The sequence below is a fragment of the Anopheles nili genome, chromosome 3, assembly GCF_943737925.1.
Source record: "Anopheles nili chromosome 3, idAnoNiliSN_F5_01, whole genome shotgun sequence".
Lineage (NCBI taxonomy): Eukaryota > Metazoa > Arthropoda > Insecta > Diptera > Culicidae > Anopheles > Anopheles nili.
Genome location: NC_071292.1, coordinates 65,681,321 through 65,704,600, shown reverse-complemented (window position 1 = coordinate 65,704,600; position 23,280 = coordinate 65,681,321). Strand labels below are relative to the sequence as shown.

The following is a 23,280-nucleotide window of genomic DNA, read 5'->3' as shown; positions in this document are numbered from 1 at the left end:
GTTGCTATTTATAGGCTACGTGAATCCCTCATCAGCTATACCCAGTGCGATTCCCCTTCAATTTTGTACTAATGCGTTGCAATAAAGAACTGCTACAAAAGCTGAAATAGTATGCTATATAAATAGCATAGTGTATAGCCTTTGGAGTGATTATATTTCTAACCCCTGCAATCAAACTTTATCAACAGGACTTCAATTCCCACTCGTCAAGAAAACCCCATAGAAAGAAGATTGCTCGTAATCAGAAACGGCTTTAAAATATCTGGAGTTTGTCAACGTAGCCCTCATTTAACATACTACAACTGATTGAATTCCTGAACCGTATTCCAGACATCCACCCTCTATCCTGCCTAACAGCCCTTTTCACCGTATTAACTCCCTTCCAGCGTACGGTACGATCCCTTTTTGGGGGTGATTTCTTGAACCAGCAACAACGAGCAGGCAGCAACTGAAGAAACGCATCGTTACCGTCGAATGAAATTTAATGGCCCGTTTTAATTTCCATTGCCCCTGCTTCCTAGGGGGACCCGGGCACGTGGCGATGATAATCCTTAACGTTTTCCTTCTGCTCCCAGTGTCGGAGTAAAAACCACTACCCCCACGCAGGTTCGCACGGGAATGTATTTCCGTTCGGGGGTTTTCGGGGTTTTGCGGTTATGCTTACGAGCACGTGCTACCTGGCAGGGGCAGTAAAAATGTGAAAATTGGGCAATTTCCCACGGGCCGCGTGGGGTTGGGTGTTGTTAAATTTAATCATATTGACACCGATGGCCGATGGTCGGGCGATAAACGGACCAACGAGGAGACAATCTCCCGGTGGCTATTATCGCAGGTGGAACGATCTCGGGGTCAGGCCACTGGTAATGACATAATTATCAATTGCTCTTGCTGGCACGCTGGTGTTCGAGTATCAATTACACCCGAGCGTTTCAATTTAACGTACCCACACACTGATGTGGCTGATGATTGAAACGGAGATGGTCTTTAGCTGGAGAGCGTTGTAATTATCGGGCGTGAAAAATGTTACTACACCGATCAAGACCGACGATGGGACGATGGGTGTACAGAGAAACGAACGAGTTCCGGTTTCGAACAGACTCGCACACCTTCCCGGAAGGTTCGCAGTTGTTTAACCACTCGCTCACAACGCCTGTGCCGCAATTACAGCAGCAAGCCTTTTTCGTTTAATTACTTCTTCACGACCGGGAACTATCTTCATCTATTTTGCCGCCGTTAATTTACTCTGATCCCACACCATTCCAGCCGGAAGTGGTGCCATTTTTCAACTGCTTCGTTCCGTTCCGTTCCGTTCCGTGTAGCGTTAGCGATGTCGGTGTCTTGTGGCGTATTACACGCAAAACTATTGTTGCATACATTAGCCACGCCAACCGAGCTGGCTCTGCTGGCTTAACCCAATTTATTTGTCAACCGAACGTGAAAAGGCCGACCGTTTATCAGCGATGCTAATAAATTTCCAATCCCACCGACGCACCAGCCCACGCGGCCTCGTACGCCAAGACACACTTCCGGGTGGAAGCGAATAATTAACTTCTCACATATTTTTCCCAACCAACACGAGCCGCACGAGCGAACGCATCCGGCCGCACCTCACGCCAGTTCATTTGCGCCAGAAGCGAAAGAAGCCACGTGTGGGCGCGTAGTTTTCCCTCCGCTCGGTTCGCATAGTTTTCCCTGTTTCGCGGTGTTTCCCTCCCACGAAAATACGGTCGGAGAAAATCACGCCACGGCCGACCTCGCTGGGTGGCTCGCGAACCCGCCACCGTGAAGCGGGATTTCTGAGCGCGCGAAAGGATATAAATTACGCTCGGTACGCGTTGGCCTCGTGCAAACGGTCCTTACCAGGACGCTGGCGTTCGGCTCTGCGATGGTGCGAGTGCTGGAATGCGTTGGTAAAGTTCGCCACGCCGCGTCGGTCTTTAATTAATTCGCGGAAAAGTGCATGTCGGACATCGCATCGGGTGTCGCCGGGCGTAGAGCTTCCGGGACGAACGCCACCCTGAGGGTCTGTGACAGGGGCTTGCATTCCATTTTTGAGTAATTGTTCCGGTCGATCGCACCCGCACGGCTTGTTGATTGGCAAGAAAACCTGTGGCTCTGCGCTGCGTGACCACTTAAGGGAGTTAATTTTTGAATGAATTGCCCACCGACGACACCAGGATAGGTGGTTTTAAAGGTGATGGTTGATTTTCGACACGTAGATGGCTTATGCTGATGCTTTCTCACTTTCCCATCATGGAAACCAACACAAACATCTCGTTCAAAGGGACAACGATAAATGCCACGGATGCTGCTTTTTTTATCTAAATCCCCTCACTACAAACAGCAGCATTGAGTTATGGAGTGTAGCTCGGCATACAGCATAACGACGGGAGTAGCTAAACAAAAAAAAAATAAAGTGAAAATGCCCACAACCCTTATCGGTGTCCGGAAAACTAGGTCGCCCTGTCTCCTGAGGGGTGACCATCGGGCTCGACCACGGCGCGACGTGCCCATCGGGTCCGGTCGGAGCCTACGTCAGCTATAAAAAAAAGGACTGGGCAATAAATTTGTCAACTAATGCAAACACCCAATAAAACACTCGATGTTTTGCGAGCAAGCCCTCCGAGGTGGGCCGCTCTTGTCTGTTTGATCCTTTTATTTACACCTCATCAGCGCATCGTCGTCTGCGGTCGAGCCAAGGGATAAGATAAGCGTCCATCCTGACAAAACGACCGAGCATCATCAGAAAACGTCGGATGGGAAATAAAATGTTTAAAATTACATCACACAATAATCATAAATAGGTGCCCTGGGCCCGACGACCCAACACGGTGCGATTCCCACCGGGAAATGAGCCCCGGGAGGGTCACCCACGTGCTCGATGGAGGCGCCCAGTGGGCGGTGAGATGAGTGATAAAATTAAATTAATATGTGTTTGTGCGAATAAATCTTCCCTCGGGGGTGGTGACGCCAAGCCGAAACAGAGAGCTGGAGCATCGAGCTCGAAAAAGCCGAAACCGAAACGTCGACGAACAAGATGTCCCAAGATGGTGAGTGAGTCGTTTATCTTCCGCAGGGTGGGCTTTTCTGGCGGATGGCACCTGTCTAGCTGTGCGCCGAAACGCTCGAGTTCGGTATGGATTTTTTTACGGCCAGGAAAGGAAATCATCATAAACCGTTTACCGTGTCGCGCGCTCAGGACGCAACACGTTCGCTCCCTCCAGGCATCATCTTCGCGAGCTCGCTCACGGCCATATACTGACAAATTTATGAATGTCCTCGTTTTATGCCCGACATGCTTCTCCCACGGGCCACAAACCGTGAGCTCCCGTACAATGGACGTAGTCAACCCATCCCGGGTTCTTTTAGTTTTGGTTCGTTTGCCGTTTACGATCCCTACGAACGGGACCGCCTTCGTCGGTTTATTATTAATTTGTTCATGCTCACGAACCGGTGCCGGGATGGTGGGAGTGACTGTAGAATTAGGATGTTTCAAAACGGGACCGGGCCTGGTTGGTGACTTACCTGGTTTTCACCTCCTTCGACTGCCATTCGGAATGTTTATCGAAGCTGATTAGGATTGCCGCGATTTCCTGCAAGCATGAAAAGGGGGGGATAAAAACGATGAACATAATTGTCGTTTGGGTAGAGGCATAAAGGTGTATGTGAAGTTTATGTTGACATTTTTGTACTAAACATCTTTAGAACTGTAGATATTTGTCGTAGACGAATTTCGGAAAGCTTATCAACGAGTTAACGAGCTTTAAAGCGAGGTGAGAAATATAATTTGTTTTGCATGATAATTATATTGAAGCTATTTCTTACGAAGTATATTTGAATAAACTGGAAAGCCACTTCATGAACCCGGTGTTTGAAGTAAAGCCAACATTCAAATTCATTAGCTGTTTTCATAAAGCGCCTAACGACGTGAGCGAGTAATCAACTTACTTTCTGAAAAATACGACTGTTTAAAATATGGGTTGAAAACAGCTCTCTTTAAACCATTCCACCCTGTGCTGCCTTAACGAGCCGTCCACCATCTGTCCACCTGGCGCGGTTCGTCTCAGTTGGAGGCGTTCAATTTACCCAAACACATGCACACAAATACACTCTGCGTGGGAAAAATACAAAAGGAAAAAACAGCGACGACCCGAAAACACTGTCAACGTGCTGGCACGGATCCGTGCTTCGGTTTACTTTTATTTTTCGGTTTCTGCTTTCTGCGCTCATCAAAGTTTAGCCCTTTGGGAGCCCCACCCAACCCAACCCACCCACCCACCCACGCTAAGGCTCGCTTCTCATTGCGCAGCCGGGAGTTCTTCGCCATCTTGCCATCCTGCTCGCGCACCCGAAGCATCCACCCTCGCAAGTGGGGTCACATTTTTCCGTAACACTACAACAACACGCTTTTCTCACGCCACCTCCTTGTTAGGGGGATGTCATTTCATTTTCTTTTTCATTTCCTTCCCCGACGAGTCGTGTTATTTGCTTCCACCCCACACGCAAACACACCCACCGACGCCGGCGCGGGTGGCCGACCCGACACGATAAAGACGAGACGATGAGCACGTCCTAGATTCGGGGCTCGGCGAAACGACTCCAACGCTGCCGTCCGTCGTTATCAGCTTCACCGTCGTTAAGGTCGTCCCGTTTTCGGGGCAGCTTTTTCCCACGATGCGAAACACGTCACCTCTCGCTCTCGGCTCTCGATTCGTTCGTTCTCGCCCACGTTATCTTTACCGCTTAGCCTCTCGTGTAGAGCTGTGTGTGTGTGTGTGTGTGTGTGTGTGTTGAGTGATCCTTTTTTTGCGCGTTTGTGCCGTTTCAGTTCAACCGAATGCAACACTCTCTTCTTCTCGCTCTCGCACGGGTGCTTTTGGGGTACTTTTTTCTCCCCCCTACCAATAGGTTGGAGCTTTTTCCGCCGAAGCTCTCTTTTCTGCGCTGCGCAGAGGAATGAAAAGCCGCTGCCTCTGCCCGTTCGTGTGTTTTTTTTTTTTGTTCATTCGTCCCGCCCGGATCCAAGACCCCGTGCAAAGGAACCGTTTATCTAATTATCTCGGTGGGAACGGCGCACGGGTAAATTTATGCGCTGCCGAGCCACTCCGGTTCGTAAGCTCACGCGGAAACAGATCCTGGAACGACCAACCTGGAGCGACCTGTGACCTGGCTGCGATTGGGGGTGGCGTAGGGTTGTTTTTTTTTCTCTCTCACGATTTTTCTTGCATTTTCCGGCCCACCGCCCGTGGATGGGCGTGGGAAGTACGAAACTCGCGACACGATCGGCCACCGAAACGGGGCCAGCGATAACAGCGCACGGGCAACGATTTTGCGCCCCACGAGGGTGCAGTTTTCGTGCTGCTTTCGTGTTTTTTTTCTTCCATTCGCGGGTGGAGTAATGATCCTTTTTCTACAATTTTGCACCACCGAACATCTCGCCTTCTGCTGGTCGTGTGGTAACCGTGGGAATACGGGAAAAGGAGATGGAATAAATTTCCCGTTAGCCCTGGCAAGTTAGTAAGTTGAGTAACCCGGAAGCAGGCCAAACCCATGCCCGTTACTGGCCGTGCCAGCGGACGCCGGAAGCGAAGACCCCGGACCTTCAAAGGACTCCGAGACGTCGGGACTGGTTGCCAAAAGTAAGCGTCAGTTACTAGCCGTGTGCATTTGTAAGCATGAAATTCGATTTCGGCCGCCAAATCCGGTCAGCTATCAGGAAGCTTCCGGGTTCACATATGGCGCTTGTTGCTCGCACCGGGTTCCCGGGCTAATGAGATGCAAATGGCAATCTTGACGGTGGAATGGGACATCGCAAGGCATGCGTCTCGCTGAGAAGCGATGAACCGATGCAAATGATGGTCCGCTTCGGTTCGCTTTCTTAAAAAGCAAAGCTAACGTGTTGCGACGATGCGAGTGCAATCGGGTAAATTGAAAGCATCTCCATTTCAACGACCATCGGTTTTGTTCAACGGAATTCACTTCCAGGGGCTACAGGATGCGTTGCGTTTCGTCGGGAGCAGTTTTACATGGTGCTGCCCGGTCGTGTAACGCTAGTAATCTGATAAGTGAACGGATCGTCAACGGGAAGAAATGCAAAGCGAACGTATGGGGTAATTTAATTTTATTCCAAACAAAGAAGAAAGAAAGAATGGAAAACGACAAAAGGACGCTTGAATGGCTCATGCAAACGTTTAATGGGGATTATGCTCTGCAGAGTGCTGAGAGATTACAAAAACGCTATTTTGTTATACACAAAACATGATCATTTTACGAGATTATCCTACTCAAATAGATAAGGGAGAAATTTTCCATTTAGCGCACCTCAAGGAGTTGTTTTAAAAACTGTACGTATTCCTTTAGGATGTTGATATCAACCACGATGCACTTTGTGATTGAACCTTCTTGTTTGAGGAAGGTTTTGCACATTTGTGGATTGTCTATTGACCGGTTAATAACCTTTTGAGATCTCACAATAAGCCCTACCAATCACCACATCATCGGCAACGTAATCATACGTACTCTCAGTAGTACTCTCTGCTACCATTTCCACCAACACAGAGCTCTAACCCCTTGCTTGGGAAAGAACAATAAAATAACAGTAAAATAAATCATGTAATACATCGTGTCCCGATCCAGCCTCCCAGGAATTGTTGACCATTTACGTCGGGCTCGGTGTGTGCCTTTCTTTCGTGCCTCTTCCGGCTTCAGGAATTTCTCCTGTGGCATCAACAATTTGCTAGCGACCAAAGCAGAGAAAAGCCAACGACTGTACGACAATAATAATAGGCAAACAACGGCCATAACAATTTGGCTCCCCGATGGCATAAACCGGGGCTATATCTTCATCGGATCGGTGTTTCGTGCACCTTTTGGGTCGGGAAAATGGGCCTCCGTCCGACGGGTACGGGTGCTGCCAGGCATCGTGCGGCTTTCTCCGCTAGGCACGGCTTTGAACGGGCATCTCTGCTCGAGCGAGAGTGCAACGTTCGTTCCGCGTTAGCGCCGGTTGGCTCTATTTTTGCCATATCGGACCCCGGTTCCGACTCCTCGCGCTCACGCCACCCGTTAGTCGCCGGTCTGGCTCGCATTCGCACATAATAACACGCTGAATGATGTCCTATAAAACTTAATGTATGATTATATTAAAACCGTATTATTGTTTTTATGGATTTTATAAATCTGATAAAGCGGCATGCCAACTAGAGCGGGCTAGAGCTGGCGCACCGATGCCCGAAAATGGCGTGCGATGGGACGAGGGATCATTCCCATTTTCCAACCCATTCGCTAGATCCGGTAGACCGTTTTCGGCGAATTTTCCACACCGTTCAATCCGTCGTTTAATGCACGAAGAGAAAGAGAGAGAGAGAGAGTAAGTGCAGACGACTGGCCATGTAAGGGTACCGCTCGGAAAAAAACCCATTTCGCCGCTTTACGCCGAACGTTTGCTTTCCCGGGCACGTCGTATTTAATTCCCCACTCCGATCTAGCGTGGTGCCCTCCGCTAGGGTGGAATTGCAGAAAAAAATAGATGTATTTTATGCACTTCGTGTGATTAAAGAGTGCAAGACAAACCCACGCCGTCGTGATAAATAGTTATCATCGCTAGCCCGAATAATGGATGGCTCAATCGGGAGTCCCTTGCCTTGGGCACATTTTTCTTTCGAGTTTCGAATAAATCGAACATCGGCACATTATTCGGTCACCCGACCAAAGCCCCAGCCATTCGTTTTGTTTGATCACCAGTCGTGTTTTTTTTTTTGCTTTTGGTTTCTCATCGTCTCAATCGCAGCATTAGGGGCTCGCTTGATGATGCAATTTTGATCGATTCGCCGGTGGTTCCAATTTCACATGCACCAAAGCTGATCTCAGCTGAATTTTAATGCACACCGTTAGGAAAATTTTCTCGCTTCGGCAATAAAACGGTGCGCCCGGTATCCTACGTGTGCCGGTGGCCTGATTCTGTGCCGGTATGCGTTGCTAATTCTGGCCACGAATAGGCATGAATTTCAATTGGGCGCATTGGAGCAAGGGATCATTTTTCTCTAACTTTTGCGCTTCAACTAATCAACATCGATCGGTGTGTTTGTTAGGCTTTTGCCACCCCAAGGTTGATGGAGTTTATTTTAAAATTCATTGCTGCCAACGGACTTTCCTGACGACATCTAGTGAGTAGAAGAATCTTCCTGATTTGCTAGCAATCTCTAGCCATATTATTTTCTAGAAGGTTCGTTCACTACGCTCAGGGTTTCGATAAATGGTAGTCGGTTCTAGAACTCGTGCACGTGCTTATTGCGTGTGTTTAATTATCACTTATCGGTAAACAATCATAACGAAATTATGTAAATACCATCACAAAAGCACCCACGACGTGTTTCACAGGGCCGTCCAGTAGCAAAGGGCAATCGGCCCCACGCTACAAACTACCACCCGATAACACGGTCCTGTGGGGTGAAAAGGAACTCCTGCTCACAGTTTCTCGTGCCGTAAACTTCACCACAACCGCCGCCCGGACGGCTTATCGAAATCAATTTAATCACTTTATCCAAGATCAGCTCGTGCTGCACGGCCACTGTGAAACGAAAGCGTGAAATGCCGGCCCCGATCCGGCTCGTGGCACATTTCTTCCGCTTCGATAATTATCGCAAAACCCATAAAAATTACAACCATTGCACTAAGCCTTCCTGCCGTGCGTTGCAGTCATTCAGGTGTGTTTTTGCCTGTTTTTACTTTCTTCCCACTCGTTCGGTGTTTTTTCCGCACCTCCTTTTCGGACCAGCGCAAGGAAAGGACACAGCGTTTTGTTCGGTCTTTCCCTGTGAGGAACGTGAAACTTGCCTTCAAGAAACGGTCGGTCTTTCTTAAGTTTCCCTTAAAAAACCCCACCGGATTGGGTACGCTCCACTAATCGAAAGTATCGCTCCGTTCTTCTGACCAACCAGTGCCGTAAAATTCGACCGGTGAGCAGCGGCAGGTTAAGGGCGCAGTGATTAATTTTTCCTGTTTTCCGTTCTGCCACCGAACCGGCCCCATCCTGAGCCCCATCGCGTAAAGAATGGAAAAGGCGGCCCACGTGCGCGTATTTCGGCTCACGTCACCTTCGGCCACGGGCCGTCCTAATCGGGCACTAATTTATGGCCATTTATCGTGATTCGCGGCCGAATACTTCCGTCAGAACAGATTTACCTCAAAATGTCTTAATAAATTAATGGCCCTGGCCGTTCGTGGTGCGGCACGTGACCACGTGGGTAGTGTTTTTTGTCTGCCGGAAGTCGATTGATATAGAGAGAGAGAGAGACGGTTGTGTTCTTTTTTACGGGTAGCATAATTGGGTGAATGAAAGATAAAGGGCGGAATATTGAGTTGTACCGAGTCCAACACCGGTGAACGAAGGAATTTTATTATTCTAATGTATCGGATGAACTATTCTATTCCATTTTTTGATGCTAAAAAATGAGAAATTTTCATCTCATTAGAATGTAACGACGCTGTTGTTTTAAATTTGTCAAACTCCATCTAAATCATTCCCAGCTAACGGCAGCGACAACACCGGAATAAAGATGAATCGACTGCACCATAGTTGTTTCCTCATTCCGATTTCGATTGTTCTTCAATTTTAAAACCATGTGTATGTAGAATAACATTTGTAAAAAAAAGGGGACCAACTCGCCCAGCTGGCTTCCCAGCAGGCAGTGAGCTTCGGAATCGGCACCGTTTGCAACTGTTTGTTGCTTGCTGTGACGACATCAAGTCGCATAAATTTCATCCCGTGAAGCATTCTGACACTCGCCGGAACCGGACCTAGGGAGCTAGGAAAGCAACAGCACACACAAAAAAATCCCACCACGATCCCGCGGCAAAAGCCAAACGCTGCCAGCTAGCAAGGAAACGCATAAAATCGTCGTCGTTTGAGAAGCAGATGAAAAAAAAACCACCGGACGAGAACGCTGAACAAGGAGCAAGAACAGTAGAACAAAAAAAAATCACACATACACACAATGGCATCAACGAGGCAGTGTTGTAGCGGACAGAGAAAAAAAGGCCTCGCCGTGAAAATGAAACCCAGCGAAATGGGGTTGTTTTCCTCCAGCGAGCAAGATAAAGCCTCGTGTGTTCGAACAAACGGATACCGAGCTAGTTCACTCAGTCAATGGCGAGACCAAGCGAAACGCAAAAAAAAAAAAACTACAACCAGCAGCAACTCCGGAAGGATGAGTCCCGCTCGTACTGCTCGTGGCCGCTGACCTGTAGGATGCACTTGTCCCGTACCAGAGAATGGAGAGAAGCTACGGCCACGGTGCTGACATATCTTGTCGCCAAATCTAGCCCCATGCGAGGATTCGACCGAGTGCCTCGTCGCAGGATCAACTGCCTGGTATGGTGGCGTGTGTTACTCTTATTTATTTTTTGCTCATCCTCGTTTCGACTTTTGTGTCCCGACCCGAGGTCCCAGGTCCTGGACCCTTTGGCGGGGTGTGAACCCCCTGCGAAGCGTCCGGACACACGCCGGGACGCCATGAATCGAGCCACGGAACGGGCAAACTTTATTTATTACATAATGAGAATTTTGATAAAAATCAACTTGCACATCCGGTTTGCACGTTGTAAATTTTCGCCTGAACCGTTGGCAGCATCCTTTCGCCTCCAGGTCGCTTGGGCATTGTGATGTTTTTTTCTTTCTCTTCCGTGTTAGTTGCTTTTGTCACTTCGCTTTTCGTGCGTGAAACTCCCAGCTCCACAGCTTCGAGGAGATACGTCCCTTCGGGATGCCGAGCGAAAAGCGGGTTCCTAACGCTTAGCGAAGGATATCGCCGGTGGTGATAAAGTGAGCACAGGGAAAGTTCATAAATTTTGCATCGGACCATTGAGGTCAATTATGAGACCTGGTTTGGGCGATAAATTATTACCGAACAATGATTCGTGTCCATTATGCGTTCATTATCAGCCTCACAGAGAAGCGCGCAAAGTTGAGAGGTCGATGAGCGTCAGGATGAGGGTCGTTTTGAGTTTCACACCTCACCGATGAGCCGACTCGATTCTTTGCCGTCTTACTGGATGGAACCACGGTATGAGAAGGTTAACATGCTAACATAATGGCATAACTCTTTAACAATCTGGAAGCTTGTGCGGCTGTATGGAACGAGTCTTCCATCGTTCCATCATAAGTGGACTCTGAACTTGACAAAATCCCATCCCAACGGAATGCGTGGAGAAGCGGTCAATTCCCATAAAACACACGGCTTATCCCTTCTCAAGGGTGCATTCTTCGTGGTTGGAAGTAAATGCCCTACGACAAGTACAGCTCGCTTACACGATCCAGCCACAGCTATGACCTACGCCTACACGAGTCGAAAGCCTTATCCTCAGCAGCTTTCTTCCGCTAATCCTGCTGGTGCTGTCCCAGCGTCACCCCTACGAAGACGCTGCCAGTGATGTCCTTGCGTGTGTCCATCGCCGATCGAGGACGAAGCGTTTAGCATCGTTTGCAACCTTTGATATTAGTTCCCGCTGGGGCCTGTCGGGGTCGCTATGTGAAATTTATTTTAATGTGTCCCTATATTTATATCCATTTTCCTAGATTATTTTTCTGACCCGCACCCCAGTGTGGCCACACCCCGGCCACAGGGCCATGATGACAGCACAAATGAATCGCTCGGCCCACAACGTAGCCCATATGCGATATGCTTCACGTCGGTGCTGGATGGCGACCGATAACCGGAACCGGTGCCTCGGAGTGCCTCGGAGTGCCCCGGAAACCCCGTGGCAGCCGGTGGCAACGGAGCGAGGCAAATAAAGCACCTCACGTCGTCCATAAAAATCGGTCCCCGTCCCATCGACGGCCATTTCAGGGCACCTATTCGGGCTCGTGGCCCACACAATTCCAGCCCGAGGTCAGTGTGGAAAAATGTTTGCTCCCTCGCTGGTGACGGGACCGGATGGCTAGCACGGGGGAGCACGGATCGCCATAAATTAAGACATAATTCACCCTTCCGGGGTTTCGCGCTGAAGCTGGCCATAGCTGGCCGAGGCAAAATCTGGGCATTTTTCTTGGCACCGAACGGTGCGCAACAACAAGCACCGCCAGGCGAAATTGCAAATAGATGTGTCCATTTGGCGGGCCAGGCCGGAGATAAGATGCTCGTTGGCTATGGGGGTTGGCTTCAACCATCCACAAGATGGCCTCTTCTGCTCCCTGAGGAAGAACTCGTTCGGAGACGCGACCACTCGGCCAATATTTCACTCGGCGATGTTTACCGGCTCTCTCTCGCGGGCGAAGAATCACTTAACCTACGATCAAACCCACCCTAAGGAGAAGCGAAAGAGAACGAACTTGGGAGAAAAGGCATGAGAAAAATGAAGCACTTGTCGCCCGTAAACGGACATCCCGCGACATCGTGGCGAAGAGGTGGGCAAACAAAAATAAAGAGATAAAATTAACCATCCTTTTGTTTGGTGGAAATTTATGGACCACCCCTGCGACCGTTTCGGCGTTTCTTTGCCTCCGACGTGGAGATTCGAGCGTTTTTTTTTTCGTTTAAATATTTCTCTCACTCACTCACTCGCTTCTTTTTTTCCATTAGATGGCCCGGCACGAGCGTGTCCGTGTGTTGCGCCCTTTGAAGAGCTTTTTCCACGTCTGGATGGCGTTCGGATCGTCACGAAACGATGGTCGATATACACATTCATTGCCTTTTATCTGATCGTATTCGAGATTCTTTTATCCCGGCGCACACAAACGGGTATACGGTAGAGGGAAAAAAGCAGACCCATCGACCCGGTGGCCAGACTGTTCCCATGTCAGTCCCGTACTCCCGATACCCTTGCATGCCGGAGAACCGTTCATGCTCGCTGCACTAAATTATTTACGTTGATAAAGAAATACGAAAACTCATCCAAACGGGCAGGAAAAATGGCAAAATTTTTCTTTAAAGAGAAAAAAAAGCCACTCTTAGACATTCCGAGGCACCGATCAAAACATGGCGTGGTTTTCCGGAGGGTGAAGAAACCGAAGGAGACCGGCAGAAAGGGCAAACAAACTGCCAAACTCAACAGCATCAAAAGGCAAACTTTAACCGGCTCCTATTTGGAGAGAAAAAAAACCGGTGAGGTCGGAATGTTTTGGAAACGAGAACGAAGAAGAAAAAGAACATGAAGGAATGGGAAGATAAAAAAAACTATCATAAACAGTACAGTACGTGGTCATTCAATTTTCCACTTCATACCCTTTCTGGAAGCACTTCCGGTAAAGGAGTGCAAAGGGTTGCAAGAGAAAGAGAGAGAGAGAAACAACTAGAGCGAAAAAGAAGCAACAAAAACCCACACAAACCAAGCGGCGGAGGAAGTATTGTGGCAGGGAAAAAGAAACACACCAACAAGACAAGGGAGTATGCTCAACCGTGAAAACCTCTTACGAAACCACACAATCATATCCACTTTCTCATACACTCGGCGCTCTAAGCAAGCTTCCTGGCCCGTGTCCTGTGCGGTTTGCTTTTTTTTTTATTTTGCCTTTACCACTCGCTCTCACTCCCGATGAGGAATGGATTTTTGCTCCAAGTTTAGCTTTTTATGTCCTTGCGTGTGACTATGTGTGTATGTGTGTGTGTGTGTGTGTGGTTCGGTGCTTCTTCTTTTTTATTTGGCCCTAGTCTGGCCCCAGCCAAGGGCCCGTTCCACATATTTTACCGAATTTTATGCCCTTAGCAAACGAAAACCATTTCAATTTCGTGTATTTTTACGATCAAATTAGAATAACTTAATTCGGAACTAAACTTTCACCATCGAGCCATCGCCATGCCCCGTTTCTGGCTGCTCCGGTGTTCGCGAGGGAAATGTGTTTCTTTTTTATGCGAGCAGCAGCAGCTCGCACGAAGCAACAAACGAGGAAAGAGCGCGCGAGAGAGAGAGAAGAGAAAAACCCGTACATATGGAGGCGCATGGTTGATTACCTTATCTTGTTTCATCTGCCCCCGACCCGGGGCGGAAATCCTTTTTCGCGGGCGCGCATACGCGGTTTTCCACATTTCCACCCCCAGACGCTCCATACGCTCGTCAACCGGAGATGGGTTGGCATCATACCGAAATTGGACAACTCGGGTTGAGCTATTTCGAACGGAGTAGGCCTCGGGAACCGGCCCGGACGCGCTGGAGGTTCATTTGCATGCGGTTCGCGTTCGTGTGCGCTTTCTCGCGGTGTCCTTGCGTGGGGGTGGACGGGTGGTGTTGGGTTGACGGTGACGGAAGGACACCACCCGAAGGTGTTTTCCCTCGCCCGATCGTGGTTGCGGTGGGTTTTACGACATGACTTCCAAAGTGCAGTGGCGCGAAGGAGCGTCCCGAAAGGCACCGACATTAACTACCACAAATCGACTCCGTTCCGATGGTCGGTGGGTTGCTGCTGCTGATGCACCTTCTGGTGGGCGCTTTTGGTAACTGGAAATCGAATGCGATAACGATTGACTTCACAGTCGTGCGCACAACATTTGGAGCAACTAGCGTGAAGCGTTTTTGAATACGAAACATCATGGCATGCTGCACTGACGAATTGTTGGAATTGATTTATACCTCATGTTTCAATTCTGTCAATTGTCAAACTACTCCTTTTGAACAGTACATAAAGAGTAATGAAACTAACCCAAGAGTTGCATTAAATCTTCTCCTTACCGTTCCACATCGAGCTGCTGTAATGTCGTACCTCAGTGTACCAACACGTTCGCGGCACTCGCACTAAACGTATTGGCATGGTCGTAAGTCAGCCGCGGGCCTGATGAAACCACACGGGCTTCCTTCCATAGGCTGCCAAGAAACATCATCTCCCTTCGGGGACCGATGATGAATATGAGATCATTTAGTGTAACATGCACTTGCCCGCCAAGCTAGCGCAAGGATGGTGCCGGGCGAACGGCGGTCTCATTTCATTGAGTGAAGCCATCTCCACGTCACCGAAGCACCGAGAAGCTTCGAATGGTTTCATGCGCGTGCGAAAAACCCGCTCGTAAACTTATGCGCCTCGGTTATCACGATGAAAGGCCCGGGTATCGTCTAATTGGACTCGAAAAGCCACCGGCTGAGTAGCTTCATGCTAACCGGTTCATTTTCAGTGCTTGGTCGGAAAAGTGAGCCAAAGCTCGTGCACGGAAAGAGCCACGACCAACGGTGATAGCGATGCAATCTCGACCCGTTTGGTCGCACGACGTGTCCCTGTGTGTTTCCTAAACGTACCCCAGAAATGACCACATAACAATCTAAACATACGGTCACAATCTTCCCGGCTCGGTGCCATCGGGTTTTAGTGAAGGGTTTTTAGTTGCGCTTGGCCAACCCACCCGGAAAAACCAAACTTTGTCCGGAGCCTGCTTTTTAGCCTGCTGACCTGTGGCCAGGTTGTGAGACCGGGAAAAAGGGGGAAGTGGTTTGGGATTATCCTTTTTCCGCATTCACGTTTTCGACCTTGTTTTTCCCCCCCGAACAAAGCGGGATTAGCTAACGAGCTTCTGAGAGACAGAGGAGGAGAGTGCTTACGCCAAACAAAAACAGGGAGATCCGGACCGGACAGATGTCATTAAAATCACATTCCTATTGCTCAACTGGTGTCTCGTAAGTGCCTTCAAGTGCGAAATTAACTGCACCATTGCCACGTCGTGCCCGTGACCGTTGCTCCTGGTGAGATAGAAAAAGCAGAGCTAAATGGTACCGACCTCTCAGGTATTTCTGTTGCCTTTTTTTTCGAAACGACGTTATTTATGGTGTGTAAATTTTAATTAGCAAAAGGTGTTTAGTACCTCTCCGCCGGTAAATTGATACGTTGCTTCTAAAACACGTCGGTGAGACGGTTCGTCGGGTCAGCGGGTCGTAAAATTGCCATCAAGGCGCGCAAATGATATCCTTGTGCAGTCACGGGGACTCCTCGTTAAGTATTGCTCTTTATTTCGGAAAGTGTGACAAAGGATGCCTAATGTTTGCATTACTGATAACGAAGGGAATCGTTGTGCGTCGTGAAACAGGAGAGATGTACTCATTTGGTGGCGTTTTTTATACACATTTAGAACGTTTGGAATCTTTTTTTTCCCTAGAAAAGATCGTTCAGAGTATTCATTCATTGATTGCTAGTAAAATGCAGAAGTCAAAGTTAAGCAGCTCTGTATATTATCTTGAACCTTTATTCAATTTAATTCTATAGAAGAAAATAAGTTTGCCAATCATAATATGAATAGACAAGTTTCAGTCTAAAAATGCAATTTCGAAAGCGATCAATGAATCAAAATTCAATAATCTTTTGTTATCGATATCCTTTCACCGAATGGTTCCGCCACAACATCAAACAGTAATGCAAAAATCCTTGTTCGACAAGATTAGCAGATTATAAAAGCATTAATGACGATTACTCCAATCGAAATCGGATCATCCACTTCAACGCCAGCTAATCGCCACTTTTGTAACAGGATGAATGCCTCTTCCATGCGTAAAGGAAAACAACCCTGCTGCGTTACCACAAGCACCATCCCCAACACCGAAGGTCAGCAGGACGGAACTTTTGCTCATTTGGCCGCAAGCCATCTTTCCAAAAGCCGGGTCCTTGGTATCGTGTGTTTACTGTTGGGATTTGGGCATGGGGTGTTACAGGATCGCGGATAGAAGGATGAACCCAAATCGATGAGCCTCGAACGAAACGAACGAACCGGAGAATAACTTTCTCTGACTCGTATGCAAACAAAGTGAGAGTTATGTGAACTTTCGCCCCGTTTCCCGGAAGCGAGGCGACATTTTTCACGTCGGTTTTCAACGCAGGCTCGGCGGCTGTTGCACGTATCCACAAGCCTAGGTCGTTCCTTGTGTAAGGACTTTATCCCGCAAACACCAGACCTCGTCTGGGGACAGTGCTTCGTTTCGTTGTGTTTACGCCGCGCTGGGAGACAATTTTTCTCCCGAGGCTAAATATTTATCGTACCGGGACGGTGGACGATTGCGGTGACCCTGGACCATGGCAGCCCAACCGAACCTGGTTCGGTGGGTCTTAAATCGAACGCCTGGACGCCGGATGTGGAAATCGAACCGAAGCCACAGTCATCGCCGGAAACGTGCTGGGAGTTGAGTTGTGGCTTCTTGGCGATTGGCGTGGCACAAACGCCTGGTTCCTTGTTGTTTGTTTCCTTGTGAATGCCACTGTGCCGCTTTGGGGAAACAGACAAAACAGAGCAGCATCCCATTGATCTCTTATTCAAGAGCTGTAAAATGCAAAATTCCTTCGCCCGTGTGACGTTTATGACGTTGTCTGGATGCATGATATGTTAGTGGTGTGGTTTTTGCTGGCAAGAGTCCTTTTTTGCCTTTATGCCAGACAACTCCGCTGGTTTTGCTATTTCACTATAAACTACTGTTGGAAACCTTTGTTCAAAACATGTCTCATGGTTGCATTTCTGTGTTATAACTAATATAAACTTTATTAAGAACCTTTGAAAATTAAATGACGTCCAAAACATGACGCTTAACAGAACCAGAAGAAAGCAAACGTTAATGTTTGTTGCAAAAATGCACACTGTTCATCCGCAATAAATAATTCAATCTTCTCCTGAGTAGCTTTGCGTGTTGTAAAGCGAAGCAGTTTGCCCTCATTTCAAAAATCCTCACACGCAAACGTAAGTAAATTTGGCAACTTCCTCCCGCACCAGCACTAGCAGCCCAACCACACATTGACAAATAATTATATTAGCACCCGAGTGGCCAAACACAATCCAGCCTCGTACCGAGCGCGGAAGCGGCCAGTGGCCATCTCGCGCCTAAATGAGCATATAAAATATGAATTTTATCACCACCCGGGAAACCGGAAGCACCATCCCGGTGGCTGTTACCCCACCGTGCGATTTGTTGAAGGACACCAAATTAAACCACACATCATCATCCCCCACGGGAACCGTTCGGTGTTTGGGAAGCCACCCGTTCTTGGCCGAGTTCGCGTGCCCGATATTGCATAAGTACCCGAGGCACGGCCACCGGTGTCCGTACATCCCAGTGAATGCTCCCGCACGGGAACGGTGGAAAACTATCGAGCCATTCATTGTGGGAGCCGCTCTACACCTCGCAACGCTTTCGCCCAAACTCCCACGCCACACTCGGTCACATAAGGACACTCATTGGTGAGCTTGTCTAGCGCGCATCCCGGGATCAAGCAATTGGAAAACGGCCCTTTGGAAGCTGCTACCTGCCGTAGCACCGTTATGTCCTTGCTATCTCTCGCAATCTCTCTCTCTCTCTCTCTTTCACTCTCTCACTAGCATTCGCTCTCGCTCTATCACGACCCCTGTATTTGGCTGTCGGCTAGTAATCCGTTGCAGGAGTTTATTATTGCTCGCGTACACACATTTTCCGGCTCGACTCGCGTAATAAGCAACCCCTCACGTTCCGTCCCTTCGGGCTGGGAGATATTTTGGTACGGCGAGATGGAGGTGAAAATTCGGGTTCACCCCTCGTGTGTTTCAGATCCCTCCCATCCCTCTTTCGTTCGTTCCACCCACATCGGAAGGTTGCCGGGCGTAAAATCAACAGCCACTTCACGCGGCACTAGAATCGCGTTTGAGCTGGATGGGGTGCCAGTGGTTTTTCCAGCCGACCGCGAAACACCAAACGACCCCCGGAGGCTATTTACTTCGGTAGGTAGGGTTACCTTTCCCGGTGGGCGGAAAGCATAGGAGCGCATTTTCCACCCCGGGTTCACAATAATACCAGCACTCGGGGTTCGAGTTGCTTCCGTCCGCTCGTTCGAACGTTCTGGCATGCACATTCCGTGACCAAACTGTGACTCTGCAGCGGCATGCAGAGTAATGGGCCGAATGTTTGCAACTTTGTTCCCAGCACCCAAAATAAGTTTGAAAATAAAAAAGTGACAACACCAAACACCCCCTACAGCCATCGAAGGGACTTTTCTTTCGCGAAACATTCACATCGCTCAATCGCTGTTTGTGGGTAAGCGATAAATTAATTGGCACAACCAGAACAAATCATCTTGCATTGCACGTCAGTTGCATATGTTTCGTCAACGACTGTGTGCATCGATCCAAGTTGGATGTGACGGACGTATTTTTGAACGTCGGGTACTTCCGGAAGCCGCGTGCGTGGATCGCAAGCAACATTGTACCGAAGCCCTGAGACACACGGCTATGTGCACGGCAAGACGCCGATTTTGGAGTTTTCCCGTGCGCTTCGCCGAAAATTTCGCAACCCACTCCCACAAACGCAGGCAATGGGTTGAAACGTGCGATCCCTCCGGCCTGCCTGTCACTTATGCTGACGTCGAACAGCAACCATGCATCCTCGGTGCTGGTACGTGAACACAAACGAAGCCATTGAAGAAAGCACCGCTCCAGACTGGGGGGGTGGCACACACTCGCAACCCGCAAAAAAAAAGGATACAAAGTTAACAATTTCCACCTTTGATTCGAAAGAAGTGGGCCTCCAGCACGGGAAGATGTTTGTGCTTCTCACTCCGTTGTGTCGGTTTGCTTCTTTTTCGTCGGGCGCAAATAATGCCGATCACGCCTAAAAACGCGCCAAAGGGCGATGTGTAATCCAATAAGAGCGGGCTGTATAAAAACAATTCAATTCGAAAATATGAACCGCTTCCCTGCCGGCAGCCAGTTTTATCGACCACACGTCGCCCTGGTTGTGGGCAGGAAAGCAAACAAAACGAGTGCAACCGGGCACACCGCTTTGCTGCCGGAACTGGGATTGATTATTTTAAGAGACCGACGAGACCGAACGCGAGGGTGCACATGAGCGTGTCTGGTTTGAAGTTGAAATGGGCCCATACTCTTGGTTCACCTTTTTTCACTCCTCGGGGTGGAAGCTTTCGAGGTGTTTTTTTAAAACAACCGAACGAGCGGGTGCATACTTTTCCTTTTTTGCATTTGTGACATTGTTTCGCTCGTTTTCAATTTCAAATGAAATAAAAGCGAAACTCGTAATGGCGAACAATCACGATCAAATGATCGAGCGAAGCGCAGATACACTCTGTAGCATCTACTTTCGTCTTTAAACGAACGCGAACGAAACGAAAACTTATCGGTGCAGTGAAATCTTGCAAAACGCATCTCGTTCCCTCAGGGTTCGAGCGGTATGGTTGAAATTTGCGGAGAATTGTTTGCCCTTTACTTACCTCATTAGTATTCCACCGGTGTCGTTGGGTTGGGAAATGGTCCGCCCGGGGTAAACTCTCCAAATTATCCGGAAGTTTGATCGGTTCACCATCTGTAACGAACGTAATCCGAAAAAAAACAGGGAAAACATTTCGATAAGACATGGTTTCAATGGGAGCTAAAGGAAACTAATCTTATATAACATTGAATGGTTGTAGATTTCAAAATAGCGATGTCATTTTAAATTAAATTACAAAAAAAAGCTTAACAATGGGTTCGCAGATAGTTGCAGAAAAATGCATCGCATTTTAACAAAAAAAAAAGAAATAACACCTTCGTTAGTAGAACCATTCAGCTCATTTGCATGATAAGATCAAATTTCCTGCTCTTTCCGGTGCCTTTTTCGATGCCACATGATGAATTACTTCGAGTCTTCCACAGAGTGGCATAGAAACCGTTAAACACGAATCCTACGCGAACCGGTCCAAATTTGAACCGTTAGCAATGGCATACTTTTAGGCGTCGACTCGCTTCCGGCAGCCAGCGAAGGATAACGAGGATGTGATAAGGCGAAGTATGCTTCCGGTCGAGCCTGGGTCAGCTAGCTCATTGGATTCATTGGGCAGAATGCTACGCAATTCGGTGCCTAACCAATTCGTTTCCTTTCCACTACGACAACACAACACAAGCGGCTAATTTACTTGCCACCTTAACGAGGCTAATCCCCACCCGAATCGTTAGCAAATTTCCTTCCGCTTCCGGACCCGTACGGTACCGATCGCTTTCGTTTGTGTTTCCCCTGTTTTCCGGCACATTCCACGCGCGTATTCCGTTAATTCGCTTTATCAATAACATCGCTTCATTTTAACACTTCGTTTTCATTTCGAAACGATTTCCAGCGCGCCAGGGAAAGCAGGCTGAGGTCCTTTTGTCAGGTGCAGCACGCCAAAACCATTCCTTGACGGTGATTGATGTCCTGTGGCGGGTGTTGGACTGCCTTAACCTAGTTAGCATCACCCACTGCACGCTCCTAGCACTGCGTGTCAACTATGTCACTGTGTCAACACCACTTGGACGGCCACTTTCGACGTCAAATCGTTCCCCTAAAGCCCCTAATAATTGATTATGATGTAACTGGGTCTCGTGTAAAAACGGGCACCACCACTCAGACTGGGCAAACTTTCGCGTCGATGCGAACCGATTCCGATGCAAATGAGCGGAAATTTCTTCGCTTCCGCTGAATGGACGAGTGCCGGTTCGAATGTGACGGATGTGTGGCGTGTGAGAACGACTGAAAACGCCGAGTGCGAAGGGCTAATGATGCTAGACCGCACGTCCCTCACATGTCACGCGCCGTCGTTTGAAAGCCATGAATTTTTGAACAGCTCTTGGCATAGGTTTCACATTAGCGATGCATTAGCGATTAGGGAAGGTGACGTTCGACGATAACGATGACGGGCGCCAAATGAACAATTGGTTCTTAAATTGTTGTGACAGTGTCTCATATTAACAGCCTACTTTTGCATTTTTAGTAATGATAATAGGTTAGAATAAACTACATTTATCTTCAAGCCGTTTGTCTTAAAACTCATTAACTGTTAGTCGGCTGTTTGATGCGTTTCTTCCACTCAATCTAAACCCCTTAAAACATATTCTTCAAATCGATTGACTGCTCTTGAATTGGTTTATTTGTCTCAGCACAGAAATCGTCATTTCCACTTCAGGAAGTATAATTGATAGGATCAATTCCGCTGTCTTTCGCAGCGCGTGCCAGGACTTGCTAAGGACTTGCTTCCCGCCTCAAAAGCCACGGTCGCTTCAACGAGTTTCCCCGTTCGCATGCCAAGCGATGCGATGACTTCCCGACAATCAGAAACAGTTGTAGCTGATGCTGTAATTGCCGTGACAGACGCCCGGAAAATGTCGCCGAACGATGGAACTTTGTCGTCGGATTGCTAAACCCTTCCGCTTGCCCTTTTTTTCTGTGTGTGAATTTGTTTGCATCTTGATTCGCGCTGGTTCAGCTTCACATCGGGAGCTGACTCTCAGGAGGGGAAACTTTTCACAAACATACTGCCAAACAACTCAACCCGAGAACGGTAACGGTGAATGCAACGAGAAGTTTGCTCGTGAAGGAGAGCAAAAAATCGATCCCTCAGTTAAATGAGCACAAATTAAACAAGCTCACTGGCCGCTGGGAAATCGCTTTGCTTCGGAAAAGTTTAACCATACACCCACAGTTCAGAGTGGGGTGAAAAAATGATGATAAGATTTGGAGAAGGAAAAAAGAACTCCTGTAACCCGTGTAGCTTAACCGCGAGCAGAAAAATCGCATAAGAACGGGTCAGATTTTGAGCACCTAACCGGTGCTGGCATCGTCCCAGCGGGCACATTTCATCCGATTGGCCACGAACGCCATCGTCGGAAGCTGAAAAGATGACAAATTGATGGCCCCACCGAGGCAAGCCACCAGCCGTGCTTCGTCGCCCCCAAAAGGACATACATTTTTAATGCATCGACACCGACCGGAATGTGGCTCCGTGCGGTTAGGAACGAACCAGCACTTTTCCATGGCTCTGGGCACTGGGAATTCATTCAACGGTGCTTGAGCCGGTTGAGCTGGTTGAGAGTCTTTTATTTCTTGAGCAAATTTTCCACCCACACTCTCGCAGTCCACCCACCCGAAGCGCCACGCCGAAGGAAGTGGCTTAATCCAGTCACCTTTGTCGGGTTTTCTTGCTGCTGGCCGGTGGGTTTTCTTTTAATTTCCGTCTGGCCATCTGGTGGCCCATCTGGAGCGAACATCCAAGCCTGAGCCTTTTCACGGTCCCAGCGCAAGGGCCAAGTTCCCTTTCGTCACCTTACGGCCCTCCCGTTTGCGGTGAGTTTCAATGTTCCACTTCCTTCCGGGGGACCGTTTGGAGGTGTTTGCGAGTGAAAAGAAATTCAACTTTTTCTCGCGCCCACAAACGGTGGCTTTTCCGCCTCGTGCGGAACAGACTGCCCTCGGAGCAAGCGTCAAGCAAAACATTACAAATTAGAGGAAAAACTTATTATTATTTCATAATGAGCGGGTCACGGGCGAGAAAGCGCTCTATATCGTGCGCCACTCGGCGTGTTGATTTTACGCTCCCTGTGTACCGGGCGATTTTTC

At 48.5% G+C, this 23,280-nt stretch overlaps 1 protein-coding gene across 1 annotated transcript in view; it reads right to left on the bottom strand.

Annotated features, from left to right (window-relative positions):
- LOC128724834 (uncharacterized) overlaps positions 1–23,280 on the bottom strand; it is a 112,096-nt gene that overhangs the window by 8,937 nt on the left and 79,879 nt on the right. The window contains exons 3-4 of the mRNA XM_053818556.1: positions 20,147–20,238; positions 3,526–3,593 (exon numbers count right to left, since the gene is read on the bottom strand). Coding sequence (XP_053674531.1) covers positions 3,526–3,593; positions 20,147–20,238 — 160 coding nt within the window. The remainder of the gene's footprint in view (positions 1–3,525; positions 3,594–20,146; positions 20,239–23,280) is intronic.